General features: G+C 40.7%; 1 protein-coding gene across 3 annotated transcripts in view; it reads right to left on the bottom strand.

Annotated features, from left to right (window-relative positions):
* Window positions 1-20,200, bottom strand: part of LOC117964320 (laminin subunit beta-2-like) — an 80,777-nt gene that overhangs the window by 29,595 nt on the left and 30,982 nt on the right. For all 3 annotated transcript variants that reach the window (XM_058988825.1, XM_058988827.1, XM_058988826.1), the window contains exons 3-11: window positions 14,372-14,541; window positions 9,285-9,417; window positions 8,311-8,384; window positions 7,261-7,449; window positions 7,100-7,163; window positions 3,617-3,819; window positions 2,788-2,908; window positions 1,779-1,967; window positions 629-808 (exon numbers count right to left, since the gene is read on the bottom strand). In XM_058988825.1, the coding sequence (XP_058844808.1) occupies window positions 629-808; window positions 1,779-1,967; window positions 2,788-2,908; window positions 3,617-3,819; window positions 7,100-7,163; window positions 7,261-7,449; window positions 8,311-8,384; window positions 9,285-9,417; window positions 14,372-14,541 (1,323 nt within the window). The remainder of the gene's footprint in view (window positions 1-628; window positions 809-1,778; window positions 1,968-2,787; window positions 2,909-3,616; window positions 3,820-7,099; window positions 7,164-7,260; window positions 7,450-8,310; window positions 8,385-9,284; window positions 9,418-14,371; window positions 14,542-20,200) is intronic.

Raw genomic sequence — 20,200 nt, 5'->3', positions numbered from 1 at the left:
ATAGACTTTGGACAGAGGGAAGGAGACACTTCTTCCTGCAGAATGGTGAGTGTATGGAATGGGTTACCTGGTCATGTTGCTGAGGCAGAATCACTGGGATACTTTAAGACCCAACTTGACAAGTTCTGAAATCAATCAGCTGCTGGGAAATGGCCGGGGCTTAGCTGGGCTGAATGGCCTCCTCTCGGTAGGGAATGCTCTTGTGTTGCTATGTTCTTACAGTATATTAGAGGATTGTCGGGCTATTTTTCTCCATTGTTTCTGTTTCCATAAACCAGATACAGTAGCTAATTCATTGGGAAGAGTTAAGAGGCTTGTAATTTGCTTTCCATTTCTCTATATTCTATACCATGTAACATATTGCCAAGTTCAAGGTTCTAACTATCAAACATTTAACTCTTAGTCTCTTAGTCTCATTAGTTTATGCCAATAATGATCTATTTAGATCAACTGAATTATGACAAGTTTATGTACATTCAAGAGCTCATTTTATTCATCTTTAAAGTACACAGTTGTACTGTACATTAAATCAATAATCAATTACAATAATGATTTGTTTTCTTTTGAATCTGCAAACTCAAATTCATATGTGCACATTCTCTTCTTACAGCAGTGTTATAGTACTCACGCTGACAGCCCACCGGGTCGTTCCTGCTCAGCCCGTAGAAGCCCTCCTTGCAGTAGTCACAGCGGGTGCCCTTGACGTTCACTTTGCAGCGGCACTGCCCGGCGATCATGCCCAGGTCCAGGTCTGTGTGGCTGTCACACACCCCCCCCTCCAGGGAGCCCACCGGGTCACAGTCACAGGCTGGCAGGACAGAGAGACACACTTTAAATGGGAAACACAGAGGGCACAGCCAGACAAAAGAATGGGAGCACTGTAGAACAAAATTGAAATTCTGAAACAAATAAACTGATGAAGCACTCTCTCTCTCTCTCTCTCTACTAAGGTATATCCCTACAATTGTTTAACAAGTCTAATCAGGAATAAAATAAAACTGTTCTTAACTGTTCTGGGGTAAAAAGGTAAAACATGCAGTCAGTTTGTTTGTCTTAGTTTAGATTTGTTCAGAATAGGTTTGCAAATTTCTTTTGCTTTGCTATCGCAAAGTGTTTCTTTTTGCTCTCGGTCAGATTTGGGGAAGCAACATTGTGATGCCAGCGTGCTATTGTTCTCTAATAACACTATGGCTTTGGGTGCTGTTACTGTATGCTCAGGAAAATGTTTTGAGACAATTAGTACAATCACTTTCTTAATGATATAATTAACCTCCAAGAGGGAATTACCAGAAATGACTTTTGGCAACAAAATAATTGAGATTAACAATTAACTGTGAATATTATTTCTGTTTTATTTATTTTTTAAAGTGTTTTATGTGTTTTAAGATTATGCATTTTTCTGCTTGGGGGAAAGAATGTATATATATATATATATAAATATATATTTTTGTTGCTCTTCCGCTGAGTAGAGGAATTACTTCCAGCTTCTGACGATGAGGTCCCAGGCAAGTTACCAGCTTTGCTGCTCCTGTAGTATTCTCGGCCCTCACAGGTTTAAATTATAAGTTGGAAGCAGGTGGTCCTTACAAAACATTTTTCCCCTCTTTTTTAACACCTTAGCATGAAAGTTTATTTTGAATGATAACAAGATATATGCACCTAATCAAGGTGTTACCCCCCAAAAAGATAAAAGTGAATCTTTCCAAATGTGAGGAGACGTGTCTGGCTTTCTTTACCTGTTGGCGTGAAAAGCCCTTTCCCAGTCAGCCCCCACTCACCCACACAGACGGACGGGTCTCTGATATCACGGGTGGGGTCCTGGTAGTAGAAAGGTTTGCACATCTCACAGCTGCGGCCCATTGTGTTGTGCAGGCAGTCGTCACAGACGCCCCCGCTCGCGTTCCCGGTCGCTAGGTATACCGCCATGTCGAAGTGACAGCGGTTTGAATGGCCATTGCACATGCATTCTGAGGGGAAAAAACTAAACAATGAAGCCCTATCTCATAGCTATAAAATGGTCTTCTCTCTGGCACTTAGTGTAGGAAGAGAAAGAGTGAGAACATGGTCTCCTGTCAAATAAAGAAAAAGAATATGCATCTTTTTCAACCCACCTTTTGAAAAAATGCCTGTGGCAGAATTTTTGTCAGTTGATCTTACTTTTATCTGGGGTTACCTGTTTATTCACTTTGGAGTTCTTACGTGTAGCTTTGAAAGAAACACATTTTATAGCCAACATGTGTAACAGCATTGCCCTTCCCAGGTCCTTTCATGTGGACAGAGAGACTCTAACCCTTCAATGCCTTGTTTCTAACCCGCTTTGTAGCCGGTGCAGCAGTGTGGAGTAGTGGTTAGGGCTCTGGACTCTGGGTTCAATCCCAGGTGGGGGACACTGCTGCTGTACCCTGGAGCAAGGTACTTTACCTAGATTGCTCCAGTAAAAACCCAACTGTGTAAAGGGTTAATTGTATGTAAAAAAATATGTGATATCTTGTAACAATTATAAGTCGCCCTGGATAAGGGCATCTGCTAAGAAATAAATAATAATAATACATGATTTCACCTTGAAGTCACTGCTGAGGTCAAATTACATACGAAGTGTAAGAGCCACAGACTACCTGGAAGGAAAGCAGGCAAACCGAGAGCTCTCTTTACCCCAGTATGGTACCAGCTTTCAATTTGCTTGTTTGCTATTTAGAATTCACTTTCACTTGCAAGCAAGGGCACATCCTCAAAAGACACAATACTGTTGCTCCCACAGCCCCGGGGGCAGAGCTGGATCCCGCTCACCTCTGCAGGAGTGTGGGTTGTCTGCCTCTGCGGGTCTCCAGGGCTGGTTGTTGTAGAAAGGCCTGCACTTCTCACAGTTTAACCCCTCCGTGTTGTGTTTGCAGACACACCTGCCGTGGATCTGTAAAACAGAAGCGGAATTCTCACTGGCACTTTTTTTTTTTTTTCCAGACAGCTAAGAAATATAAGAAACAAAAGAAACGTACAAACAAGATGAGGCCATTAATTTGGTTCCTAGCAGCTGACTAATCCAGAACTTTGTCCAGCGTTTTTTTATGGACTACAAATGATCTAGCATCAACAATGTGGCTTGATATACACTCACCAAAAAACTGCCTCCTAATGCATTCTTCTTGTTTAGCTTCACTATGATATAAAATTATTTCTGTTTGGTGACTTCTTAAAATCACCCCTGTGGCCAATAGAGCCCCAAAGTGTTTTCTAAGTACAGCTGGCACACCAGTGTAACCATGAACCTGTCCCCCTGCAACAATATATCTTACTTAAGTATTTCTTAGAAAATAAATATACATGCATCTAAACAACAAGAAGAATGTTTTATTTAAGATAACTGTAATATGTCATACCCATACCAAGTGGCTCTTAAGCAAAGGTTTAGTACATGCAACTACATTGTTTTGTTGGAAAGAATATGCGCTAGATTTTCAAAGCTATTTATGGCAAATCTTCAGTGGTCTAAAAAGAAAATCACCAATTACAAGTCTAAAAGAAACCACTTTAGTCTACACACAAGCCCCAAAATAAAGTAGCTGAGTCCTTTATATCTGGTTGGGTAGCTTTATTAGTTAGATTTTTTAAGTTCCCTTACCATTCCCTCCACTCCTCCACTGATCCCTGGGATGGGTGTGCACTCAGAGGCATGCCCATAGCAGAAGCAGCTGCCTCGCACCACCAGCTCATAGATGGAGTAGTAATACTTCTGCAGCACCTCCCTCCTGCCGTCCAGCAGGTTGTCCCCCAGCGTGTGCAGTTTGGTAAAGTGTATCCGCAGGTTGGTGATCCGAAGCAGTTCTGAAAACAGGGGAGCAGGGAGATCACAGCAGGGGGAAAGAAAAGAGTCACGACACACACTCATTGTATAACTCATCCAAATGTGGGGTAGACAGGAGTCAAAGTGGTGGTCCTGCAGTGTAAATGAGGCCTGTATATATAACATGTAAAAATGGTGAGTTTCATTATCCACTATTCTAGGTTTAACAGGTAAAATGAAATAATGAACTACGTTAGGGTCTGGATCGAGGTTTAATTGCTTCCAAAAACAGTTCAGAACGGGGTTGTAACAAAGACCAGCACTGGAAAGCCAACTTTGGCCACTCCTGAGTGAAGTTAGAGGAGTATTTTCCTAGAGGATGCGGGGGAAAGTTCCTTATTATCCCTGCATATATATAGAGAACCGCTAATACAATTGTCATGAAACTTGATATTAAAATGATTTGGCTTAAGTTATTAAGAATATCATATTTTAGAAATATAGGTTGGTATCTGTCTGTCCGTACATCCGTCCATGCCATCTGTATGCCGCACTTACATTATTGCATATGTCTGGAGAACCACTTTTGCTGACATGAAACCTGGCCACTCTTTTTCTATACTATTCTGTGCATACTGTTGACATATGGCGGGGGATGTATGTTATATACGGACATACTTGTTTGTCTATATTCAATACATACTGGCAGGTGCTGGAGGTTTCATAAGGATCAGCCCAGTCCTTTCCAGGCAAACGTATTGGCTAAATAAATAGCATGTAACTACATATCAACACCCACCTGTGGCAGATCTGCCTCGTGTGCCAGTCAGTACAAGTGACTAGTTGCCTGGTGCTGACTGACACTCATTAGGACTGACACACACATAAAAGGGAGAACAGGGGCACCTGTAGGGATAGGAAGTACTCCTGACACCAAGGCTGAGAGCAGGTCATGTAGGAGTGCTGTATAAAATAGGAGGCTAGGAACAAGTCTCGCCTGTATATTCAGCCACACCTTTGTTTAAAACTGTGTTTCTTCTACTTGTTTTCTGGCCTGCCTGGGCTTTAAAGTCTTGAGTCGCCAGATTTGCACACACCTGAAGCTTCAGTCCTGTTTATACTCTGCTTTTCCTGTTGTAAACTTTAGAGGACGTGCAAGTTTAGTCATAACTATACAACACTCAGTAGTGCTAAGTTTAGAAATACGAAAAGAATGGGGGCTCCCGAGTGGCGCATCCATCCAGTAAAAGCTCTCGCTAGAGTGCAGGATGCGCTCTATAGCCTGGACGTCGCCGGTTCGAGTCCAGGCTATTCCACAGCCGACCGCGGACGGGAGCTCCCAGGGGGCGGCGCTCAATTGGCCGAGCGTCGTCCGGGGGAGGGAGGGTTAGGTCGGCCAGGGTGTCCTCGGCTCACCGCGCACCAGCGACCCCTGTAGTCTGGCCGGGCGCCTGCGGGCTTGCCTGTAAGCTGCCCAGAGCTGAGTTGTCCTCCGACGCTGTAGCTCTGAGGCGGCTGCACGGTGAGTCTGCAGAGTGTAAAGAAGCGGGCAGCTGATGGCACACGCTTCGGAGGACAACGTGTGTTCATCTTCGCCCCTCCCGAGTCAGCGCAGGGGTGGTAGCGGTGAGCTGAGCCTGAAAATAATTGGATATTTCTAATTGGGGAGAAAATAATAAAAACTAATTGGCAACGACTAAATTTTTATAAAAAAAATAAAATAAAATAAAATAAAAAATAATAAAAAAAAAGAAATACAAAAAGAAGCTTAATAAATTCAGTGGCTAACAATGACAAAAGATGTTTTTTCTCCTTTTGAACAAATTAAGTAATTTTACTATAGGCTTAAGGCTGTAGGTGTGGAACCTGGGCGGCACTGGAGCAGCACTGCAGCGATGCGAACTAAATAGGATTGAATCCTATTTTTGAGATTTGATGCGCATCAACTAGGGCACTGATCAATCAGAGAACAGCTGCAATGCACGTGGTCCAGCAGGGTGAAGAAATATCCAAAATAACACTTGCTGTTGAAAAAATACCCACAGCTTTATAACAAAGGTCATCACAAGTATAAAGATACCGATTTGAAAGACACTATATGGGAGGCCATTTTGAAGGAACTGGATAAGCCTTGTATGTATGACTTATTGCCATATGTGTTGAAATATCGTCAGAGAAGACACATAATTTCCACATCATGTTGACGAATAATATAGAGCTGGCAGTTTTCAAAACCTGTCGCCTCTGTGTTTTTTCTGGTGTGTATGGTTATGTCGCTGCGAAAGTGTCTTGTCACCAATTAAAAAACTGCATTGCATCTGATGTGTGGAGACCTTTAGGCTTTGAAAATAAGACTTTTAGGTCAAATCATTTGCATTGAATGTATTAAACTTCTTTCAGTATTTCTAAATCAAGTTCAGGTTTACCATGACACGTTATTTGTTGGTGTTGTTTTACCACATTCTTTGGTTGTGTAGATTTCTATGAACTCTTCTTGATCAGAAAGCAGATGGGGTTTCATCCCTCCTCGAAGCCTGCCTTGAACTCTGTGAGCCCAATTGGTATACCATCAAAATGATGGTATGCCATCACATATTCCAATTAATATGGAACTCTTAAAACAGAACTCCAGTTATGTCCTTTTCTCAGTTAATATTTATGAACTGTGTTATTGTATGTGGAGTAGTTCAAGGACCGAGGCAGGCAGCTTGCATATGTTAGGTGACTGTGGAGTAATAACACAGATGGTTCATTTCTTAAGGCATTAACAATGATGTATGGAGGCTGAGGAAGTGGAAATGAAGCTGTGTATTGTTCATTAATCAGCAAATAAGAACACAGAACCTGTCTGAACTTGGTTGCATAGCAACCGGGAAGAAAGATTTTAAACTTGCTTTAGCAGAAAAAACATAATTTCAAATAAACAGTCTTGATGTATACCAGGTGTGTCAAACTCCAGTCCTCAAGGGCCACAGGGTCTTCTGGTTTTCAGCGCTCAGTTAACTTAATTGATCGAATTATTTGTTTTAAAGGTATTTTACAGTTGACGATTTCAAAAATGGACTTGATTCAAGGTACACTACCTGTAAAACATGTTGAGACCTGGAGAGAAGTGTTAAATTTGTCCAATTAATGAAATCATTAGACCAATTAAGTAATTGAGAGCTTGGGTGGAACGAAAGCCAGAAGGCACTGCAGCCCTCCAGGAACCAGGAGTTTGACACCCCTGCTGTACTTGTGAAGGGATTATTAATAATAGCTCACTGCCCCCCATGAAAGCATGGTCTGTAGCATAACATTCTGCCTTTTCTATGCACTTACCTTGGATCTCCAAACTATACGGATCTTTCACATCAATGGCAGGGTCCAGAACTTTGTATATAACCTGCACAGAAACAAAGATAGACACACCTTTCAGAAGGAATCCATGTCAGTCACGGTTATCCCAAAGCAAGGAAGAGCAGCTCAGGAGGCTCACTGACCTCCCCCTCCGTGGAGGGCTCAATGTCGGAGTAGCGCTCCTCGCACACCACGTCGTCGATGAGGTGCAGCACCCGCACCGGCACGCTGGGGAACATCTTGCTGCAGTTGTAGGAGAAGTAGCGGTACGGCTTCCAGGAGCGTCCGAAATCAGCTGACCTCTCAATCAGCATGGCAGCAGGGCGAAAGGTCTGGTCACAAACAGACAACAGAGGGAACACTGAAACTGTCTAGCTGGCTGCTATTAGAGGACTGATAGTGTACAAAGGCTGACAAACACACGGGTGACATGCATAGCTAAACGATAGCAGAAAAATGATATCCTGAAAACAACTTCATGAGGTGTTCCTGACTGTGTACATTTTTAAAAAAAGACATAAAAAGTACTATAATATTCTTTTACACACATATACTGTTTCAAACATAGTATTCGTTTACTAATTTGGTATACACGTATTGACCAATCAGTGAGCAATCCCTCTTCGTCGCCTGCAATAGGGAGATAGTCCAGAACTTGCAGTGTAGTTAAAAAAAATGAATTGCTTAAACACCGACTACTGTATTGGACAGCACATTAAACATTTGATCTGCACAGGAGTACACATACCAGAAACCAAGCAGTATGAACTAGGGTTTATAGAGGAAGATGTAAGTTGTTACCTCACTGGTTTCCGGCATCACTATGGTCTGTGGGTACTGTATTGCATGTAGGTGCAGGGTTAGCTGACATAATGATTTGCACTTTTCAATTTTTTAATCTTTAATTGGTATTTTTTCCAGCAAATTCAAACCCTGCCCTTCTTAATAAGTCAGTGACCTTGTAACAACATAACCGTGGTTCAGCATACACTGAGGACGAAACCATAAACTGCTATTACTGCACTGTACTTCATCAGGATTCATTATTATTTTTTAAACCAAACTAATTAATTGAGTATCTAAACTAACTTGGGTGTAGGATTTGATGTGATAGGTGAACTCGCTCTCTGATTGGTATAGGTAGAGTACTTGCTACGGTATTAAACCCATGAGTGAAAACGATGATACAGTACCTTAAACTTCATGATCAGGTGAGTGAAATGAAACTCTGCCTCCAGGTCCAGTTGAATGCTGACTTTCTCCTCCCCTGCAAGCCAAGCACAAACATGTCCAGTTGCATACTAGGAATGGGTGCCCCCATGCCACTGAATGCACTGCTCAGAACAACAGCCAGGCTCACTATGTCATGATCCTTGTTGGCTCAGCAGCAAGAACACTCAAGAAGTATAACCTGGTTCTATTCCACACTAACAGCTAATGCAATGGATATTTGAGGTACCACAATTTAGACCTCTAATTAGGATGCCTGGCAAAATCCTGGTTTGTTTCAAGCTTACAGGTAGGCGAGTAGCAATGAACAGAGATGCAATATTGAATGTGCTGTAGGATGCCAATGCAGTAAAAGGGGAGCATTGGGCCTAACTTTGCAATATTTCCCATATGATAATAGAAAGATCTAACAATGGAGTCCATTAAAAGGACCTAGTGGTTGTTGATATCAGCAGATAAAGCATGTCACAATGAATAACCATCCTGTAGAAGGAGGCTGTTTAAAGGAAGGGTTGGGACACATTTGGAGGAGAGCAGTCTGGGGCATTGCTACTGGAGAGAGGGTCTTTTTCAAAACAATTGTGGGCCTTTTTCCGACAAATGAAAAATGAAGCCATTTACCTTGGCCAAAATAAAAATAAAAAATAGTACCAGAACAGCTTTCTTCAATGTATTAAGCTGCTATAACACTATAATGTTATAACAGTAGTAACTAAAAAATAAAAATACTTTTTGAGAACTTGGACTTTAATAATATTGGGGTGGTCTTTCAATCCCTCAGATCTCCTCCTGGCTGCGCCTTTGGAAGTGTGACAGGAAGCTAATATTTGCTTTCTCTTTGTTTTCCCTTTGATTATGTATGAAAAGTGAAAGACAAACAGAAAAAGAAAAATGAAACAAAAAGGGTGGGCGGGCCCCGGGTGGGCGGGCCCCTCACCATTAGCTGACTGCCACCAGGTGCTCTTCTGGTCCTGGTCTTTCAGGTAGATCACGTTCTCCACTCGGTGGCTGTTCCTGTTCCAATAGTCGTAGGGCTCACGGGAGTCACACTGGAAACAGTTTTTTGATTCCTACAGGAAAGAGTCAACTCTCATTTAGTAAAAAAAGTTCCTAATGAGAAAGGCTAAAAAGAATGGCCTTTGGTTGACTGAATTTGAACTAACATACAGAGATAAACACATAAGAAACGTTACAAATGATTCAAGGGGCCTCCTATGTTCTCTCGTCCTCATCTCTGTGCTAAGTTTGAAATAGTGACTGGGGTTGACTTTAATTTTAATACATTGTCTTCTAACTCAGCCTATACTCAAAACTCATACCTTGTAGCCCTGGGGCTAGTCTAGTTGCTCTTCTCTGAACTCTCTCCTGAGGTCCAGTGTTCTTTTTGTAGTGTGGAGACCAAACCTGAACACAGTATTCTAAGCAGGCGTGGCTGGTGTATAAGGGGTGTTGTGCTGAACACAGTATTCTAAGCAGGCGTGGCTGGTGTATAAGGGGTGTTGTGCTGAACACAGTATTCTAAGCAGGCGTGGCTGGTGTATAAGGGGTGTTGTGCTGAACACAGTATTCTAAGCAGGCGTGGCTGGTGTATAAGGGGTGTTGTGCTGAACACAGTATTCTAAGCAGGCGTGGCTGGTGTATAAGGGGTGTTGTGCTGAACACAGTATTCTAAGGAGGCGTGGCTGGTGTATAAGGGGTGTTATGCTGAACACAGTATTCTAAGCAGGCGTGGCTGGTGTATAAGAGGTGTTGTGGCACCGCCAGTTTGAATTCAATAATAAATTTGCTATTTTGTCGCTGGCCACTAGCAACATCATTACGGAAATCATTACGGTAATTTATTAGACTTCCTACTGCTACCACCGCAAATGAGCATGAGCCTGCGCAGTAAGTACCACAGCAGTGATTCCTGAGCTCTGCGTAGAATGGCAATGCCCGTATGTGTTCAGTGCTATATGGGGTGTGTTTTCTGTTGCCCAAGTGCAGTGTTTCACGGGTAAAACAGCCTTGAGTAGGTGAGCACAGTTTGATTTAATATATAAGAGGATGCTCGCACAGACTTGACAGTTACACATTGTGCTGTATTAAAAATCCTGATCGTATAATGTTAATTGTAATGTGTGTGTGGGTGTGAAAGACAGAAATGTTATCCTGTTTTGTTTTTTTTGTGACTTTTTTCCCCAGTTTGTAGTTTCTGTATGCACGTAGCTTTGGAAAAAGATACTCTGCTGAAAACGGTTCCTTCTTAATATATATGTTTTTAGTTTTTATATTAACGCCCCACTTGTCTCAGAATTCACCAGCCGCTACTGATTCAAAGTGTGTCTCCTATGTCCCATGGTGGTAGTGTTGAATAGTGCTTATTGTCTGGGGCCTCCACCAATCAGCTTACACTGATCTGTGTTATGGGTATCTTTGGTGAATGGGCATTAAATCCAGGAAGGGTGTGGTATTTTAACTAACAGGCAAACAGTGAAAGATTGATCTCTCTGTGACCAAGGGGTGTAAGGTGCCGGTATCAGACGCTCCCCTTAACCTGGTTGGAATGCATGGAATGCATTATAAGAACACACGAGGAGGTCATTCTGCACATCAATGCTTGCTTAGTATCTAACTAATCTCAACACTTTGTCTGGTTTTCAGTGATCCCAATGATTCAGCATCAACAACATGGTTTGGTAACCCATTCCATACAGTCAACAACTGTATGAAAAAGTGTATCCTTCCCTCTGTCCTGTCTAGCTCCACTTAGTTTCCTACTGTGTCCTCTGGTCCTGGTTTCTGGCCTGTGCTTAAAGTATTGGTTAGGGTTAACTTTGTCAACTCCCTTGGGAATGCTGCAAGCCCATTAGAGCAATGCATTGACTATTCATGACTCAGCAGCCTATTCCCCTTATGATCACTATGTCTCCTCTCTTATGAGTCAAGATTTCTTGTAACCAAGAAATTAAAGGAAATCACAGCAACACCAGTAAATGAATGTTTTATATCTATTCCCAAATTGCTAAGATATTTTGGTTTAATTTTAACCTCACTGTGCCAAACACCCATGACAACTACAGGAATGGAAAATGAATCATTTTGTCTTTTTATATTTTTAATCTCGTGGAACAATTGTCCCTCAGAATAAGTACACAACACTTGCTTTTCAGAAACTAGGGGGTGTGACCTACTTATGTATTGCAAGAGGCTGGAAAACAGTGCAGTAAAAAAAGAAAGAACACAAAATAATGTGCTTTTATCGGCTTCTGTTGCATTAAAAAACTTAAGATACAAAAGTATACTGTAGATGAAAAGTCGGAAATGTATTGAAATGTATTGAAGGACCTGATTTAATAATCCAATCAATAAATAAAATAGATGCTTGTCTCAATATGATTCTTTTTCTGATTAAAGGAGCATATATTGATTCTCTCTAAACTTTACATTCTCTGTCAATATTCACCTGTTGTTTAGAGCATATGGAAACTGGGGAACCACACCCCCTGGGTTGCATCAACCACTTATTTGGGGGTTAACAACACATACAGTGGGTGGTTGACAGTGCTGTAAAATACTCTAAAAAGAAGCAGCAGGAATGGTTCAAACCAAAATGTCTATTCAAATGTAAAACTGTAAAACTGACAACAATCTGGGTTTGTACAGTATTGATTGGAACACAAAGATAACCGATCCCTTTAATAAGGGCTTTCCTCTCTGTGGTTTACTTATTTAAACTCCTAGTTAAGCCTGGAGTGGCTCAAACTGCCCTGCAATAGCAGTCTTTATTCCATCCCTGGATCATGTTAAATCATTGGTACAAATCACATGCCAGCTTACAGGATTCCATGCAGGCTTCTGAGTCACCAGGTTAGATCCAGTACAGTCTAACAGTTTTCGAGCCAAAACAGGCTTTACAATTACAAAAATGTTAAACAAAAGTTCTCTTTTGAACACAAGTCATCTAAGATTATACATTTAGCATGTCTTAGGAACAAGCCAAGACAAAACATTAGGACATTTAGAAAACCTAACAAGTTTTGTCAAGAGTTCAGCATTATGGTAAATAAAAATAAAAAATGCTTTAATGTTATGGAAATGCCTAATGCAGGAAATCAGGATCATAGATTATAACAACAACAACAAAAATAAATCTAATTGTTGTCACACAGTGGATAATAGGTCACTTATAAACCCTTACATCCTATTTTCATTAGGATACCATATAATACCAGGGTACGGTTTTACCCTGAGGAAACCCTACCAGAACCATTAGTGTACCACACCATTACCAGCAATGGCAACACAATGGATTTGGAACAATGGTACTGGAATAGATGGTAATGCAGTGGATTACCAGTGATTATACAACACTCTAATAAGGCTAATAAGTTTATTACACAGCAATAACACAAATACAACCCAAACCGTGTAAATATATCCTCAACTGCTAAATATATAATTCTAGCCATGCAGTTATTCTAAAGCCCCAGATACAAACTTAATCACAATCGAATTAGACACATTTATATGTCGTGGTTTAGTTCAGACTCAGCACATCTTAGCTTTGTTACTAAAGTTTCATACCAGTCAATACCAGCTGTCCATACTGCCTCCTTCAACCCTAATAATCTCACAACATCGGTCCTTTCTAAAATGACATAGATAGAAGAAACGGTAAACTTAATTAGGCTTAAGTAATATTTTTTTGCGACATTATTGTAACAAACAAGCTATGGATGTTCTATTCATGTTATGTTGTGTTTTCTGTTGGGATTCTAAGGTTATGCAGTGTTACACAGCCTTAATGAAAGTGTTCTGAATGCTGCATAGTGTCCAATTTCAATAAAGAGTTACCCCACTGCAGATCACATGGTAGGAGACATTATTTTAGAATAGATAACACAATTATTAGGTTGTGAATTAAACAAAAGCTTGCCATTTCACACTTCATACAAGCACCTGATTGCTCAGGACAACTGCTGTAGCCATCTGGGACTGTGTAAGAGGACAGCTCTATATAGCGCTAAAACAAACAACTCTTGTTTGAGCTTTCACAACACTTCATGCTTCATACTTTATAGCAAAGCAAACACTAGTACTGCAAGGATTTCTATGACAACACATGATGCTCCTCCTGCATAGATTTATAAAGTAAGAGTTGCTGGCTCAGCTACATGTCTTCTTTATTCATACATTTAAAATATGTGACACAAAATCAACCAGTAACTGTAACCATATAAAATGCAATGCTGCATATCCATGCAATAAAATAGATAGAACGCTTTCAGAACTGCAGACCGGTGTTGAGAAGAACAGCTTAATACAGGGGGCAGTCTTTAGAGAAAGCGCTAACCAAGGTTTTAAATTACATATTCTTACCTCTTATTAATCCTAACACTATCATCATTGGTACCACCTCAATTCTGTTGAAGATAGTTGGTGTATTTTTAAACTTCAATTGAAATATGTAAATAGCTTAAAGACAATGCAACAATAAACAATAAAGAGCATGCTCTGAAGTTGAGAGGTAAGTTACAGGTTTTATGATACTGATGTCAGAGTTATTACCTCATGAATCGCTAATGAAAGCTTGTTCTCGAGCATGAATACATGTGCGCATCCACCTAGGCTTGGAGGGAGTTTCAACGCTGGGCTCGTAACCAAGAGTACTCGCTGTCTCCAAGGATTCAGAGTGACTTTACAGAATCACGTGTCTCGCATGCCAGCATGCATGCTATAGCTAGAATAATGCAAAGAACATGGCCATTTCATTACCTGTTTCAACCACAGGGGTCAGAATTCTTCCCATAGGGTGTGTCACTGTAATGATTTGGCATCTCAGCCCATTGTATTAAATGGAAAGGAGGTGCTGGATGTGAACCGCAAACCATACAGCTCAAGGACGCTCGAATTAACATTCAACTGAAGAGCAAGCTCTGTAGTCGAGAGTTAAGTACGTTTCTTATGCTAATGTCAGAATTATTAACCCATCAGCTGCTAGGGAGGAGGTTCATTACAATATAAAACTCAAATGAGTCTTACTTGGAGGTGACTGACGATGCAGTATTCCTCTGGGCCCTGCAGGCCGCAGGTCGATGTGGCATGCAGGTCCTTCGCTCGACCAATCAGGAGGTTCCCTGTTGCCGGGTAACAGCTGCCCTCTGTACAGCCATGTGGCACAGAAGGCTGGTCCTGGGCCAGAATACTCAGAGCTGCCAGGGAAGGAGAAGAAGCCACAGTTAGACCAGAAGGAGACCTTACACAAAATATGGCACATTTTATTTGCTATCCTTCAGTATGGGGATAGATGAATACATGTAGAATGATTAGGATGAACATAACAACATCAGAACATCATAATATTCGCAAACAAGAGGAGGCCATTTGGCTCATCTAATCGGTGCTCGTTTGGTTCCTAGTTGCTTGTTAATCTCAAAACTATGTCAAGTCGAGTCTTAAAAGATTCCAATTCAGCATTCAGCATGGCAACATAACCCATTTCATATCCTCACAACTCTGTGTGTCCTTAATGCCTTCACTTAATTTCCAACAGTGTCCTCTTTGTTGTTTACTTTTTATTACTTGGCTTAACTCTGTAACACCACAGTAACTCATTTTAAGATTTTAAAGATGAAGTTTCCCGCAATTCTTTTTTGTTCCAGACTAAATAAATTCAAATCCCTCCACCTATCTATGTAGCTCATTCCTTTAAAGCCCTGGATTAGTTTGATTGCTCTTCGTTGGACACAAACAAACATGTTCTGTCTACAAGACTTGTTTTTTATTGCTGGCAAACTGTGACTACAGTAAGATGGCTAAAAAGAAAGTAAGATTGATGTTTACATTCTGGAAGCACTGCTCCTGTATTTATTTATACTTAACCCCTAACAAGCTAACTAAAACACAAACAACTAATTGTATAGTTATATGCCACCCTGGTGAAGGACTCATATTACACAAACAGAACATATTCTCACAAAAAAACCTGCTTTAACAGGATAAAGGATGCAGTTTACTAGTCTACTGTCATCTGCTAGACCTTACTTTGGGCACGGCACAACCTAAAACCTGAGTTGTTATTTTGGAAGAAATAGTTTTGTGGAGTGCAGATAGAATTTAGTTTAGCTATCCTATAAATACATTCGGTAATTGTATGTACCACAGCAGCCATTTACTCCTAAAACATTACTTTAACTTCACAGGTACTCTGATAAACCCTTGTCAAAAGGCCTTATTCTTGTCATAGCTGTTTTTTTCTACCAATTTTGACCAAAGGTCATTTCAGGGGGCATTCACAAGAGCAGATCCAATGTAATTTTTTCATTTTTTTGTGTTATCTGGGTTATGCCAGAGCATAATTATGAAAGGCAGTCTGCAGCTTCAGTCAAACCTTTCTCTGCAGGGTAGCTCTTAGGCAGTGAGAGTGAAGGGATTCTGTGATGGTAAAGGTGGATTCAAATGCAATCAATATGAATCAATACTGTATGTTCAGCACAACTCAAGTCTCGGCTTGAGAGAGGCTTAGGACTGAATGGCAGAGGGTGTTCAGTTCAACTTCAACTTTTCCTTAACCTCCAAGAGCACAAAACACATAATACCAAGATTTAAACAATATATATATATACATCAAAAAATAATTGTACAACACGTATGTCAGTGACATACATCCATGGCTATGGCTGTACATACAAAATAAGAGTTATCAGTATTGTGTAAAATTCACTGTATGAACATGAAGAAATGGGCATAAATATTGTCTTTTTCTTCCATATACAGTACCCTCAGATTTTGATACTATCAGTAATGTGTGCTAATTAATTTCCCAACTAATTTTCATCCCAATTAAATAAGTGCTTCTTTAGGTATATCCATATGTAAGGTTGACATAGAGACTGGTACTATTAATACCTTGTGCAACAGAATGTCCTTTATTTATCAGCGGTTCTCCAGGTATAATTAAGAATGTAGGTGTGTCGTATAAACAGGTCAGGCAGACAACCTCCATCTACCTGCAGATCTCATGCAAATCTTGCCTTTTATTACAGCCATATCAGTGGCTGCGCTTTGAAGTTTCCATGTACCTGCTCACTAGAGATAATAATCACTACATGACCACAATAAAGAGAATGACGCCCCCTTCCATCTCCATGCACACAATCAAGTGCAAGTTCAGAGGAGTAATTACTGTGTCTCGGTCACACTGGGAGTCTGTTTTCTCCTGAGCCACTGATCCGAGCAGAGAAGCTCCGCGACCCGGAAAGGGAGTGAAATTTCTCCTCAGCAGCTCAGTGTCAGAGTTGAAATGCGTTTCCCTGAGAGACAGAGCAGGGAAGGCTGGCATTGCCATGAGCCATGAATAATCCCAGCTGCTCTACCTGCAGTGACACCAGGATGACAGGCTTCCTGCTGCTTTCTTATCGTGCCATTCGAGGGAACTGAATCTATTTAGCCTAGAATAAAGAAGGGTTAGAGGAGATGTGATTGAGGTTTTAAAAGTCTTTAAAGGTGTTGACAAAGTTAACCCTAGCCTTTAAACACAGCACAGAGATCAGGACCAGAGGACACAGTTGGACACTGGAGTGGAGGCAGACTTAGGATACAGGGTAGGCGGTACTTCTAAATGCAGAGTGGTGAGGGTATGACACACATTACCAAGCCTTATTGTTTATGCTGAATCATTTGGATACTTTTAAGAATTGACTCGACACGTTGCTTTATCATATGTCATTTGGAGGAGAACGTTGCTGTATATGCTACTATGGCCCTCACAGGAGTGTTTGACCCTGAACAAATCATAGAAGAGAACAATTAGCATACAGCATTGCCAGCAAAGCCAATACAATGGATCAGGACCAAATAATGTAAAGTGTTCCTGTTAAAGTGCTACAGTATCTCCTGCTGTGTTTACAAGAAACACATTATCTTTGCTTGTCCATATCTCAGTATTTATTGTTTTTTTTAACATATAGTTTTGATATTTTTTTATTCACAAATCATAGGTAAGTAAACTAGAATTACTCAAAAACTTTCACCTGAGATTTTTTCTACTAAACATCACAGCATATCCAGTTCATGTTCTCTCCTGCAACAACGCTGCCGCTCTGATTAAAATGAGCGGCGTATTGTGAGAACAGAAAACCAGCATTGTTGCAGGAGGGAGTGTGATCTGGATACACTGAGATCCTGGGAAGACATTGTGTGTGAGACGCGAATATGTTTAAAAATACAGTGCTACGATACGGACAACACGGGACACAGCAACGGTAATGTGATGCGTTTCTTGTAAACTTTGCAGGGTGTTCTGTAACAATTTAAGGTAGCTCACTACCTACTGGTACAGTAGCATGGTGCTTCAATGGATTAGCCGTGTGTATGACAATGTTACCACTGTGGTGCCATTCTACTAATAGCTCCTACCAGTTTAGCTGCCCATGTGCTATCATTGCCCCCAAGTACAATCATTGTAGTTCTGCTGCATTGCCATTGATGATCAGATGGTCAAAGAAACAGTTAAGCAAAATAACATGTAAATGGTTGGGAAAATCTAGTATTTGCCCGTCAGGTAATATTGCTGAATTATAAACGTCCAACACTGACTTTTTAAGTTTAAACATAATGACATACTCCATAGACAGATAAACGGTAAGCTAGCTACACATTACTCCTGTTTGTACCTCTTGTTTTTCAACATTCACTGTCTTGTCTGTTACAAGCAATATTTTGTCCAGTCAGTCACATGACTAGACTGTGAAGGCGCCAAAGTAAAAGAAAACATAATTATCTGAGAAAAAACAGAAAACAATGTTCAAGTGGATGCCGCTGTCTTGATTTTATATGGGGAAGGTCACGAACAACCTGATTAGGCAGGGTTCAGGAATCTCCTCAGCGCTGTTAAAGCTTCAATTAAATGCAATTATTTTGACATTTTAAAAAGCAGCGGTGGGAAAGCTGGGTAACTCACATACTGTAATTTGTTTTCATAAAAAATAAGTGCCGTCCTTGGAATGTTGAAAGCTGTACTCAAAGACCATCCCTGGGTAAACATTGCTTTACAGTAGCGAAAGACACAGTGTGAATTACTTGGTTTCAATAGTCTTGAAAGGACTGGTCTAGTGCTTGTGAAGTCCTTTTATCCACGGTTCTGGCCAACAGATGCTCATAAACTTTAATTAATTGGCGTTTCTTGGCTGTTGGATAGCATAATTACAGAATACACTCCCTGCTGAATACTTGTACAGCGTTAGGTCACTTCTTTCAGTTTGAAGATAGTGTTATTTTTTGTCTTTTTTAAAATGAAGATACATATTAATAAAGCATTAGTGTGCTGAAACAGACCCCACATATCCTGCAGATAAATACAGAAAAATGACACAAGGGGGTCTAAACAGCGGTAATTGTATGTACCACAGTTGTTAAAATCTTTAAAATAAGAGCCGTTGTTTAATGCTGTTTGATGAAAGGTTGGATGTTTCACTTTCATATCTGAGCCTTTATTAATTATTTCAACAACAGTAGTATTTATATCGGTCACTATTTGGATCAATTGCATTCCAGAGGAAGCATCACATTGGTGCTGATGCCCCCCGCGGGTTAGGGAGTATAAACCGGCAAGGACTATTTCTCCTTATCGCATTACGTTGGACCCTATGTGCCAAGAACCTGGTGAGCACAGAGGCTGGTAGCTCACAGACATCTGCTCTTAAGATACTGCTTGTAAACAGGTGATTGGCTTGATCGTGGGATCGGAGGACGCACACCGACTTCAGAGCTGCTGCGGTGAGGGAACATATTTGAAAATTTTAAATTGAGGGGAAAATAATTGGGCAAAATCTCTGTTGACAAAAAAAAAGCTTGGTTGTGCCTGCCCATCTCTGTAACTTCACAGGCTTAATGGTAGGTGCCTGTGCAACCAGCTCGTTCCTCAGTGAAGTGGCTGCATTGACCAACTGCAGTGTCCAAGCATATCTCCTGCATTCTGGAGTGGCAACTTCTGCAGAAATCTATCACGAATAGAAACTAGTGGTGGAGAGGGGAGTGGGGACAGAATAAGTGGGCTGGGGCCTTGAAAAAAGTGCAAACCTTTGTCTCTCCATCTCTGTGATAAGAAACACCAGGGACATTTAAACCTTTTCAAGCCTGACCAGAGGTACAGTATGTGGTGTTCAATAATTACCTCACCACATTGTTCATGTTCTGACTAGCAATGAATGGAAAGGTATGCGTAAGCAACTTGGAGGTAAATTCTTTCAGAGCTCTGCAATGCCTTATGGGTTCCAGATATAAGAATGGGATATTTAATCAGCAGGTATTGTTTTTCCTATGATTCTGTAATAGGGCAGTTCCTGCATGGGACCTGAAATAGAAAGACTGGGATAACTGAATGTGGAAGTGCAAGCTTGAAATACAGTACGCCCTCGCTCTAATGAACCTGTTGGGGCCCAAGCCTTTTGTTCGTTATATCGAGGGGTTCGTTATAACGAAAGGACAATCAAAATGAACACAAACTGTTGGAGTAAGTTAATGAGAAGATATTGTGAATAACAGTAGAATTACATGTACCTGCTCATTTCATGTATGCAGTATTCTGCCTTTGTTTTATCTAATTCGTTAAATAATTAAAATGCAGTACAAAATAGCAAAAATACCAAACTGAAGCTAAACTTTTATTCAAAATCAATCTGACATGAATCGTTTCAAAGTGCACCAAATCTCAATCCAACATGCAAGAATCCCAAACTGAGCTTTTATTCCAAATCAACCAGACATGAAAAGTTTGACATAAAAAGTTTTTTTTAATCAATTTTGCTTTGCTGCATGGTGATGCGATGTAGTCCCATTATCCTCCAGGACTACACCTTACCTCCCCCTACT

The sequence above is a fragment of the Acipenser ruthenus genome, chromosome 16, assembly GCF_902713425.1.
Source record: "Acipenser ruthenus chromosome 16, fAciRut3.2 maternal haplotype, whole genome shotgun sequence".
Lineage (NCBI taxonomy): Eukaryota > Metazoa > Chordata > Actinopteri > Acipenseriformes > Acipenseridae > Acipenser > Acipenser ruthenus.
This window is presented reverse-complemented; position numbering and strand designations above follow the sequence as displayed.